Raw genomic sequence first — 12,256 nt, forward strand, 5'->3', positions numbered from 1 at the left:
AGTCACTGTGATTACTCAGCATGATTATCTAGAGTTCCATTGTCTGTCTGGTAGCCCTGCTGCCTCTGTTACCGGGCGGACGAGCGCCTCTGCTGAGGGAACTTCTGTCCTCTCCAGCTGACCTTGTTTTTTTCTCTTTCTCCCTGCCTCTCTTTGTCCTCGCTCTCTCGTGCACTCTCTCTCGCTCTCTCTCCACACAGATCCAAGCCGGGGCCAGGTTCGACCAGCTCTCCTCGTCAGCGCTCAGACCTGGGGCCACGGTCTCCACAGACCACGCAGGGGACATCCACCTGGCCGGGGGAAGCCCCGCCGAGGCCGCTCTCGCTGCACCCAACCCTGGGTACTACGAGAGGTCCATCCCCCGGCACACCAGTCCTCCCACCCAGATCACAGAACCCTCCAGTGCAGTCTGGAAGTCTGTGCCCGGTCCCCACCACCAGGCCTCTCTGGATCTCCAGAGCCACCAGGCTGACACGACCACAGTCCTCCCCCAAGGAGAGGAGAGCGGTCTGGGAGGAGGGAAGAGGAAGCTGCCCTCTCCAGAGGGAGTTGTCCGACAGGCCCCCCTGCCCCAGCCTCCGGCCTGTTCTGGGGGGACAGAGTGGGAGGAGGTGCAGCGTGTAGCCAGGAGAGGTGAGGGTGTGGAGCTCCAGCACTCGTTGATGCGATCAGAGAGCCAGGACCAGAGACCGCACCAGGAGCAGAGGGGCTATCTAAGACAGTTATCACAAGAACTCCAGGACACAGACAGACACAGGTCAAAGGTCATCAGCACTGGTAAGATAAGCCTCCAGGGGAACAAGCCTGACCGTATGAAGGAGGGATGTCGCACTTCAAATTTGTATAAATTCTCTCTCGCTCTCCCTCATATGAGTGATAATCGCTTGGTGTGAGGGGGAGAGAAAGAGTCTTATGAATTCATTTCCCATTCCGATCATCCGACAGATCACGTTAGCTCAATAAAATGTCTGTCTTGGTGCACCCACTTCTATGGCTCCTGTTGTATAGTAAATCCATGTACACTACTCAAATGACAACATCAACACAGCCAATACTACCACGTTTCACATATCCGTTGGCTTTATCTCTCATAAAAAAAAAATAACATTTCCTGTTGTCTGTGAATTATGTTCACACACACTGGCTGTGGTTTCCCTTCGAGCTTTCCCTTATTTGACTGTGGGTAGACGCTAGCTAGCGCCGCCCTATTTGTCTCATCAGTCTGTATCAGCGTTTTACTTGTCCCCCAGCGTGCTAGGGCACGGACCAGTCAGAAGAAATATGTCAACACAGACAGACTGAGGGAGAGAGAGAAGGGCTGTAGTATCCAGAGCGGCCAGTGGCCTGATACACAGAGAGATAAGTTGCTAGACGCAGATAGGCAGGCGGAGAGGCATAGAGAGAGACTGGGAGAGGAGGGCTAGTAGTGTCCAGGGGGCCACAGAGGGAGAACTAGCTAAAGAGATGGAGGAACACGTGTGATTAGTGGACTGTGTTACGTTGTGGCTTCTGTAGAGGGAGGTTCTCTGTTACTGTTCACACAACTAGAGAAGGAACTAGGCAGAGGCTTTTAACACTGTTAGTGGCCGCTTCTCATCAGCTGTTTCGAGCTTCTCGATAAGTGAGTTTGGGTTTGGTATGTGTGTGCGTTCACGTGAACATGATTGTGCTAGGAGCTCACCTAACGCCTTTGTGTGTGTGTGTGTGTGTGTGTGTGTGTGAGCAGAGCTGCCGGAGCCCAGTGTGTCATCGCCGAGTGCAGCAGTAGCAGCAGGGCTGCTAAGGAGTGCATCTCTCGCTCCACACACACTGCTGCCTCAGGAGCTGGGCGGAGTGGGCACACACACGGACCACAGCAGTGATCTGGGACACACACTCAGCCTGGTCCAGTCGGAGCAGGAGGACATGGAGCTCTCAGAAGCCATGTCAGCTAGACAGATGTCCATCAAAGACAGGTGAGTCCCTCTTCTCTCTCATCAAAGAAACCCTGGGTTGATCAAGCAAAGCCTCTAGGCAGTTGTCGTCTCTGTACAGCTTGTTTGGGTCATTCTTATTGGGAAGGCAACTTTGGTCATTCTTTGTATACGCGTGTGTGTGAGCGCATATGACATTTTGTCTTCGTTCTCTGAATCATTGTCTGAACGGGCTGTCGTTTTTGTGAATGCTGTGTTTCTGTCAGAGGACAGCAACAGCCACATGCATTTTTTGAATTGTTGACTCATGTTGGATATTGACACTGACTCGGTCAGTATGTTTACGCTTGTCGACTTGTATCGGCTTTTGATCTGAGGTGGTCAAAATTATAAGACTGTTTGTTTTAATGTTATATTAGTATGTTATGGAGAGAGGATGAGAGACTCACCTTGACTCTCATTGTGGAATGTAGGTTACAAAGAAGATGGAAGGAAAGCGAGGGAGAGGGAGCGTTGGGTTCATTTGATGTGAGTTCAAGGAATTTATTTTGGGTGTTAGGTTGGCTGGTTGGTTGGTGCGGAGCACCCCAGGAGGAAGACGGCAATGAAGGTCGACGAAAGAGAGCGAGAGAAAGAGGGAGAGAGAAAGAAAGATGCTCTAACTAACCCCATTCCTCTTGTCTCTGAGAGGGAGAAAATGAGGTTGTGTCCTGTTGCTGCTGCTGCAAATGAACCTGCTATAGCCACAGTAGCTAGCCACCTCTATGGAGTGATATTATTAGTGCCAGCAGAAATTGAGTTTGAATTGGATTAGAATTTAGCACTACTGTCATCTCTTATCCTCATCAACAAGATTCGGTCTCCATGAAATGTACTGTCATCTCTAGAACTAGGTTTATCTCTATGCAATATGAGGCATTTCCATTAACTGCAGTTTTTCAGAAAAGCATTTGCAAAGTGTATCTAGATGGCTAGTCTCTTTATGAACTACTGTAGCTGTCAATTGTAGTCAGTGTTTTGCCATGCTCTGGAGCAATTGAGGAACAACTGTGGATATATGAATTTAAATCTAATTTAGGGAATTGGAATGTTTCCAATACAAAAGTATTACAGACCAGTGGTTTCACACATCCAATCAAATAATTACATAAGCTTGTTTGTCAGTTTGCCCATGTCAACAAGCTGGCCATTGAGTGGCTGCAGTTATTAACCCACCAGGCTATGATTGGATTTTAAATTGATTGATGACATAATGGAATAACGTGGTTCCAACGAACTCCAAAACTCGTCCATTCAGAACTATCTGCAAAGTTGAGTGTGCGTCCACTTGAGTCATCCATGAAACGCATGAAGGATCTATCATTGGTGTCACATCACGTCACAAATTATTTAGCGGGTTGTGGAACCTCTTGCCTTAACAAGGTCTCTGTGTGTGCCCAGCGACTTGCTTTGTCGGCACTTCTTCTCAGCTACAGCTGCAGATGTCTCTCTGTGCCACCATCCATTTCTACAGTCGTCATTCTCTGACCCGTCCCCCAAAACAGGACGTACACTCATGGGGGACACAGAGCAGTGTTTGTGAAAGGAGCAGAGGACACCAGTACCCCAGGCTTTAGGACCACTATGCCCTGTCTCCTACTAGGAATGCGTCCCCTTTATAGTGTACACATTTTTACCGGAGTCTCCTAGAAAGCGTTCTCTACCCTCGAGGTTACATATAGTCTGAAGCTGGAGATAAAGTGTTCTTCAGTCTTAGTCTCTGAGGGACTGACAATGAGTACGGTTACATGCACACAATAATACGATTTATTGTGGATAGTCTGATTTTAATATAGTAATTTGATTAAAACATTTACATGCTTTGCAAGAAGAAAGATTTCCCTAATAATCCTGTTTACATGGACACATCTGAAATCAGGCTACCTGATGGCACTCTGATAAATGCAGAAAATCGTCAATCCAAAATAAACATTCCATTACAGTAAACATATTATTTTTGGGAAGCATATTTGATTCTGAGTTCGGACATATAAAGTTTGTATGTAAAACTACTTCTAAGACGCATACATTCAGTTGTTTCCGAACTCCCTTCATTCGCGCTAAAGAGGGAGGCTCGCTGGGCTGGTGCTAGCACAGATCAAATACACTGCTGGAACTCCGATTTAAGGTCTTTATATGTCCTAGTAATTTGAGAGAGTACTCAGAAAACCAGGTGTTTTAATCAGCGTAGGCTTACTTCGATTTTGACCTTACACCGATTAAGATAAACAGAGTAAGGTGTTTACATGACTATTGCGTAATCTGCCTACTGTCATAATCAGTTTAATATCTAATTATTACTGTGCATGTAAACGTACTCACTGTGACTATGATCTGGATTTATCTGTGACTCAATTTACAGTAAAATATATACTGTATCTGTCTTGTCTGTACCAATTTAGTATATTTCGAATTTACAGTATGTGCCTGTTTTGTTGCTTGATTGATTTAGCTGAAACAGTATTTCTACCTCTGAAGTCTGTTTAATTCCTCCATTCAGGTACATGCTAGCCATTGCCAATGGTACATTCTACTATTTTGATGGCCATAATGAGAACATCATCTTCAGTATACTTCAGCTCTTCCTCTGGTAGAGATTTGAAGTGAAGCTAAATCAAACATTGGCAGCGGACTCGCAACTCTTGTTTCAGCATGACTGACAGTTGTAAGTGTTGTTTAGTCAAACTGTGCTTTAGGTGTCACCATCAGTGTGTTTTAGCTATAGTCCAGATCCCTGACTGAGGCTGACAGTGTGCCTGCAGTGTGACCTGCTCTAGCCTGCTCTGGTTAGCCTCAGTTCCACTCTGTGACTGCACACAATTTTACCAGAGCTTTATGGGCCCAAACATGGAGTTGGCGCATCCACGCTCTCTGATTGGCTCCTAAATTCTAAATAATGGACCTAGTTTATAGAGTGACTGGCTTGGTCTAGGCTAAGGAGATGTTCTGTGTTCTGTGTTCTAAGTGTATGACTAAGCAGAGACCATAGGGGCATCTATGGCTGACTAGAACTATCATCTTTCATAAAATAATAATAATAATAATACATAATAAATATCCATCTCTCCATGAGGTAGAGTTCAATCAGCTCTCACACAGCTTGTTGTCATTGATCCAATTGACCTTTACTGGACAGCTGGGTCAAAGAATCCACTACATGCTGTATAACGTGTATTTTGTGTGTTGTACAACCATGGCCCCCGGGCAGAACCAAGACTGACATCTATCGTGCTCTCTCGCTCGCTCTCTCTCTCGCACTCTCTCGCTCTCAGGCTGGCCCTATTGAAGAAGAGTGGCGAGGAGGACTGGCGGAACAGGATTAATAAGAAGCAGGACGTGGTGAAGGTGGCCGTGTCAGAATGCCACGCTCAGCTATGGGAGGTGGAGCAGAGCTTCAAGAAGAAGGTAACCTGACTCACTACTGTATATACTGTCCTTTATTCACACATCCAGTCATACAACTATACCCCTACTATAGACTCTACATAAACACATGCTTAGGTTTTTGGCTGATACAATAAAAACAGTCAAACAAGCTGTATTTCAGGCATCATTTTGGGGAAATCACACCCCATAATTTGCTGCCCTCTTTTCTAATCAAGTGAATCCGAAAGGGAAAATTGTAAGAACGCTTGCCTAAATTAATGAATCCTATGTGCAGAGGTTGGTGCTTCATCCCCTTATCTCCTTTAAGACACCTTTCACTTGTATCAGTGAACATAAATAAAGTGAAATGATTGGTTGAATATGAACTGGTTGTAAATGGCTATTAAGACACAGCTGTGGGTATCTCTAAACAGAGGGGTTGTCATCTATTGTGTGTCTGTCCTTTCTTTATAGTCTCTCATTTCGGATTCACTTATAAAGCTACTTATGATGCTTATAAGCTTCTTGAGGCAATTCATTGTACCAGAACTGCTTTGCATATCTTAAACTGCATTTACACTCAAATATGATAGTCATTGCTGATTACTTAGATGCATTTTGGAAAGGTATAGTATATGTAGTACTGTATTGATACCGTATTACCGTATTGTGTTAACCTACGTTGTCTAAGTTGCTAGCTCACAATGTGTGTATTCTGAAGACATTGTATGGTTGTTTCCAAGTAAATGTAATACTTAGAAGACCAGATTATATATGTAAGGTTGGCATAGTTTCCCTAAATCAGGTATTCTGTCCAAGAGAACTTCCTGCGCAATATCAGGAAATGACATGACAGACGTGGTTTCTGGTTTTGCACATTTATTTGGCAAACATGAGGCTATGAGTCGAATTCTATTATTTGAAACTTAATTTGTCTACTGTTTTCTTTCAAACCTGCATGTGTATCTTGTCTTTAGCCTACTATAACCAATACATGTTCTATATAACTTATCCTATTCTGTCTATTTGTCTTTCCTTATGTTTGCATGTCTTTTTTCATCTAAAATAAACTTTATTTCAATCGCTGCATGCGCACTGTAGTTTTGTTATATTGTGTAAGTGTTTTTAAAGGCTGGGGTTGATGATTTTCCACATACCTCTCTTTTTAGGACTATTCACAACCTCACCTATCCCCTTTCCTTCATGTTTTGACTCCCCAATCCTTGTTTTTTCAGCTTTGTCCATTTTTTTACATACACAAGTTTTTATTGACTATAACTGAATTAAAATATTTCCTGGTTTTCCACATGCGATGAAACTAGGCCAGAAAAAATGCACACTGCTCTTGTCAAATCATTATGCCCTTAAAGGATACATATATGAAACCAAAAGGAGGCTTTTAAGGACTGTGTCCATATTCATAAAGCATCTCAAAGTAGAAGTGTTGATGTAGGATCTGACCCTAGATCGACACTCTTACTCCAAGAGGCTTTATGAATACAGACCCTGATATTTTACATCTGTAGATTAAACTAAGAACACTGAAGAAACTAAATGTATAAAGTTAAGATCAAATCATAAAAGTGAAACGAGTAATGAATCAACTAAAACAGGCCAGGCTTAGGGCTTCAAAGGAAATCAAGAGGAAGGATGGATGTTTTTGTTTCCTCTTTTTTCAATTCTTTTTTTTTCAATCAAGACCACTTTTCTGAGATCAAAGGAGATGTACTGTAGCCTACAACACAGTAGGAATTAGATAGATTAGGAAAAACAACCCCTTTATGAGATTAGAATCTACGATGTCATTGTCCATGGTTATTAAGAGTTTGAACTACACCGAGTCACTGCTTAAAATTCTAAGAGTAAAGCTACAAAAGCAGGGACTGAAAGTGAAAAAATGGTTGATCCTAAAAACTTTGTTTGAATGACACCTGCTAGAATATAGTTTGCATTTCAAATTCCAAATATCAATGAAGGTTTAGAGGGTGAGGGAGAGAGTGGTTGATGTTTTGGGTCAGCCATGCGGATGACAACCTAGTCTATAGACAAGAACACTTGTCCTTTTTCTCCCTGCTGTGTTTCTTTAGGAGGAAGGGATGATGATCGATGAGTTGGCTGTGTCTGATCAGCTCTGGGTAAGACCAGTGTGTTAGTGGGGAACCTAACACACACCCTGGGGTGTTATACACACTACTAGTAGTGCTTTATGGGTGAAGGATTGCAACATTCCGGTAACTTCTCAAAGTTCCCAGTTTTTACAGAAATCCGATTGGAGGATTCCTGGATTTCCTGCTTATTCCCACCTGATTCCAGGAATCTTCCAACTGGGATTCCTTGAAGACCTGGGAATTTTGGGAAAGTTACCCTATCAGTTTTTTTTTATTTATTACCATGGTGATGGTGTGTTGACGTGGTGTGAGTTACCTGCTCTAATTCAGTCCTGCTGCTCATCAGATGTCATGCTGTAGCTTCAAGTCTCAAGGCTGTCTCATCGTGTGTGAAGTGGTGATTTCATGGGGTGCACTCACTAACTGTAAGTCGCTCTGGATAAGAGCGTCTGCTAAATGACTAAAATGTTAAATGTGATGCTGAAACCAATTCACCAGCTCGTATTCCCTGTCCATACAGCCGTTTAACCCAGACGTATAAACTGCGTGACATTGAATGTGTTGGATGAAGGTGTGCGCGCAGGCTATGACAGCAATCCCCATTTACAAATCACTGTCAAAGTACAGATCTGTAAAACATAAGGTTGGAGGTATCACTGTTTTTCCATCTACTGTTTTATTCCCCTCTGTCATTGATTATCTCCTTTCTGTGGGTCTGTCTGTTTGACCTGTTTGTCTGTCTTCCGTGGCCCTCAATAGGAGCCTGTCTTTTCCACTGCTTTCTCTCCTCCTCCTGATCTCCCTGACGATGATCTAAGTCAGTGTGTCGATCAGTACAGCCAGGTGAGACCATGCATCCAGTGTGATGGCCTGCATGCTGTAGCCTGCTTGCACAGCCAACCTAGTTGCCTGCTGGGCTAAGCTGTTAAAGCCTCTATGCTTTATGCAGTTAGTGTTATTTAGTAATAACGCGCTTATTCCCATGTATCTGTAACAAAGATCATGATGCATCTGTAGGCTTGGGTATACAGTATCTTTCCATGGTAAGCTCATCTACCTTATGAAGGCAAATTCACTATATCCACTGTGTACTCTCCCCAAAAATGCCTAAGCCTGTTTTCTGCTCGAACTCTCGTGTTAAATCCGTTACCCTGCAGTTCTAGGACTCTCGAGTTGTTCTTACTCCTAGAGTGCTAGCCATGCGTCTGGAGGCTTTGTAATGATGTTGATGCTACATCGCTTTGACGCTTTATGGTGATGGCGAGATGAAATGTCACACCTTTTGGCTAGGCTTCTGGCTAGCTCTCTCTTTTAGGCTTCATCCTCTCCTCTCTGTCCTCCACTCTTTCCTCTCATTTCACCCCCTCTTCTTTCCTTCCTCCGTTCTTCCTTTCCTCCCCCCATCACCCATCTTCCCGGTCATGTGAAGGCTACCAGCCCCCCCACGTCCAGCATCTTCAGCCCCCCCACGTCCAGCATCTTCAACCCCCCCACGTCCACAGTGACCAGTCCCTCTATGGCTAGGGATGAGAGGCACCCCTGGAGACGGAAGGTGACACATTCACCCACTCCAGTAATCAAGTCCCACACTCCAATAGTCAACAGTCACAGGTTGCGTCCCAAATGGCAACCCTATTCCCTACATAGTGCACCACTTTTGACCAGAGTGAGGGGCCCTGGTCAAAAGTAGTGTACTATGTAGGGAATAGGGTGCCATTTGTGACGCGCACACACACACTCACAGATAGACCTGCGGACATACGCAAAGGGCTACTGTGCACAGTCACACATACAGTAGGTCTAGTGTATGGACATATACTGAACTTGGATGTTGGCTGCAGAATATTTGTTTCTAGGGGACCCCTGTTTGAGGATGTATGTGTGTGTATACTTATGTAAATTAACTTTTTGTGGATGTTAGTATTTGTGCGGTTGAAAAACATAATTATAACAGGTGAAAGTGTGTGTGTGTGTGTGTGTGCTCGACATGCCTGTGATGCTTTGTGTTGTGACGATCATGACGTCTTCCAACTCCCATGTTCTGCTTCTGTTGAGATTTGGTTATCCTACAATAGATGAACTGTAAATTAGTGTTGTGCATTCATGCCATCCACTCCCATCCACTCGATCTACATTCTCTCACTTCACTTCTCTCTGTCAAACCAGTCCATTCATATGGTTGTGAAGGCGTTTTTCTAAAGGGTAGTCTGTGGATATGCTAGAGTAGAGATGAGGCGTTTTGTTTTTGTGAAGGTCTGTGAGTATGCCGGCCACTTTCTGAGCCAAGGTGGTTGTTTTGATGTTGTTCAGTGGTGTGCTACATTTAGTCAATGGAGATTATTAGTTAGAAATCTCTGTGGGGTTGTGGTGTAGTACTATCTTCAAAGTTCTGAACATTTCACCTCACTGAATGGCACCCTCCTTATATAGTGCACTACTTTAGACCAGGGTCCATCAAAAGTAGTGCACAATAAATAGGGAGCCATTTGGGACACGGCCAATGTTTCACATCACTGAATACACCCCGCGTCCCCCTAACCTCGTGTGTGTGTGTGTGTGTGTTGTCCTAGCAGAGGATGGCAGGAGCAGAGGAGACTACGCAGACCCAGAGCCGGCGTATAGAGATGTCTATCCAGGAGAGGAAGCAGCTGATCGTGGCCCGAGAGGAGGCCTGGAAGTCCAAGGGCCTCGGGGCTGCCAACGACTCCACGCAGTTCACCGTGGCCGCACGCATGGTCAAGAAAGGTCAGTGGTCATCTAATGCTTTATGGTACACACGCAAAAACACATGCGTGTATACACACGCATACGATCACGCGCGCACACACCCAATACACATCCACAGAGCTAGGGTTTGTGAAGTCACAGTGTGTATTTCACTCAGGCAGTTGTAAAACACATTTCACTGCATCTATCCGGTATATATGTCAAAATACTTGGTCAGAAAATTATATAATGGGCCTCCTATTATCCAATTAGCAGTATGACCTACATTAGGTTCGGTACTCGTCAGACAGACAGACGTATTTCCTGTCCCCAGTCATGCCCTCACTTACTTCAAGTCTCGTCTGTTGTTTCATGTTGTGGAACATCCAATTATATTGTCTGTATCTGTTTCAGGTCTGGCTTCTCCTTCAGCTCTCATCAACAGCCCTGTCATGTCTCTGCTCTCCAAACCCAAGAACACCACTCCTGCCATCTCCAAGCCTCTGGAAGGTCAGTAGCTCAATTTGGCTGGGTGCACTTGTTCACTTGCCCTGATTGATTTAAAAGCATTGGATTGGTGTAGATAGATTGCTTACCATGTTTATTTCACCAGTCCAAAGCTTTTAAACCCTTGAGGGGGATTGAACGAGTTCACATTTCAGTGAGAAGGGGAAAAATCTTAATTCGGCAAGAAACTCTCTCTCTTCTCTGCCATGTCTCTCTTTCTCCGTCGTGAGAGGCCTTATTCATTTACTAGGCCCTAATCATGACATGGATGGTCTGAGTCACCTTGTTGTTTGGGGTTAAAGGTTGGGACTGGGTTATGTTATGTTGGGTAGACGAATGGGACTGGGTTGTGTCCTTAACTGTCATTAGACCACATGCTGACCCGATGTAAACACCATGAAATAAATCCCTAGAAGTCTTGTTTATTCCATCCGTGTTATTGAAAAGTCATTAGCACTCAACTCAACTTTCTCATCACTGCAAAACTTCTATATTTACCAAGGAACTTAGGACTAACCTACAGAACATAATTGTTTTTCTGATGTTGACAGTTGGTTATAATCAGAAGTCTTTGTTTTCATTTTATGAGAAATGGAGGAAATATTATTTTGCTGTTGTGCTGCTTTTGTTGTATGCGTTGTATATCTTCTAAACAGCACGTGTAATCACTATAGTGACAGTAATTATTGGTGTGACTGTGATCATTGTAATTCTATCTGGCAACCAATGTCTAATAGAATGTAAACCCTGGGGTAGTGTTTGGTTGTCCTCACTAACTGAAAAGCATTTATGCATGAGAGCATTAAATGTCATCTTCATTGCAATCAACACACACTATTCGAGGTTGACTGGTGCATGTGATTGACATTTTCTATGGATGCATCTCTTCAAAATTAATTTAAATGCATGCTCTGGTCAAAAGTAGTGCACTATATAGGGAATAGGGTGCCATATGGGATGCTGACTAAGTGTAGATGTCTGTCTCTCCATTCAGAGAGTAACTCCTGTACTATTATGTTGCTTTGCAGAGATTGAGGCAAAACCGGACATGAACCTCGAGTCCGACAGGAAGTTGGATAAGCTGGAGTCTTTCCTGGGCAGGTTGAACAGTAAAGGTCAGTGTCTTGTTCTTGTATACTGTCTCTGTCAGTCCCAATGTGCTCCCCTCCCCCTTGACCCTAACCCTGTGATGTTTGCAGATCTGTAGTGTGGAAGCTCCACCTCTACACTGCTGATACCTGTTCAGACCCTTCAGATCTGCAAACATTAAAGAGTTAGGGCCAAGGGGGAGAGGAGCGAATTGGGACCGACTGTGTCTCTTTTGAGGCCTTAGATAACCCGTCTTCCATGTTGTCCCTGTCAGTGGGCGGCCTGCAGGAGTCTACCATCATGGTGACGGAGAAGACGGTCAAAGAGGTCATGAACTTGGATGATGAGATGTTCGATAAGTTCTACAGCCACGTGGCCGAGATTCCCCTGAACATGAACAGTATGGTGGACATCAACGATGACTTTGACGACATCTTCGGTGGTACACAGATGCCCAAGTAAGCTCACACACGCACTCACGGTGCAGAGGTCAGGGGTGAGTCAACAATGTAAAATCCCAGCACCTGC

At 44.3% G+C, this 12,256-nt stretch overlaps 1 protein-coding gene across 1 annotated transcript in view; it reads left to right on the plus strand.

Moving 5' to 3' along the window:
• svila (supervillin a) overlaps positions 1–12,256 on the plus strand; it is a gene marked incomplete at its 5' end in the record, with an annotated part of 64,703 nt that overhangs the window by 35,875 nt on the left and 16,572 nt on the right. The window contains 10 exons of the mRNA XM_084152271.1: positions 201–777; positions 1,727–1,955; positions 5,225–5,357; positions 7,406–7,453; positions 8,186–8,269; positions 8,856–8,978; positions 9,997–10,171; positions 10,547–10,642; positions 11,668–11,754; positions 12,003–12,186. Coding sequence (XP_084008397.1) covers positions 201–777; positions 1,727–1,955; positions 5,225–5,357; positions 7,406–7,453; positions 8,186–8,269; positions 8,856–8,978; positions 9,997–10,171; positions 10,547–10,642; positions 11,668–11,754; positions 12,003–12,186 — 1,736 coding nt within the window. The remainder of the gene's footprint in view (positions 1–200; positions 778–1,726; positions 1,956–5,224; positions 5,358–7,405; positions 7,454–8,185; positions 8,270–8,855; positions 8,979–9,996; positions 10,172–10,546; positions 10,643–11,667; positions 11,755–12,002; positions 12,187–12,256) is intronic.

The sequence above is a fragment of the Coregonus lavaretus genome (genome assembly GCF_964263955.1).
Source record: "Coregonus lavaretus genome assembly, chromosome: 34".
Classification (NCBI taxonomy): Eukaryota; Metazoa; Chordata; class Actinopteri; order Salmoniformes; family Salmonidae; genus Coregonus; species Coregonus lavaretus.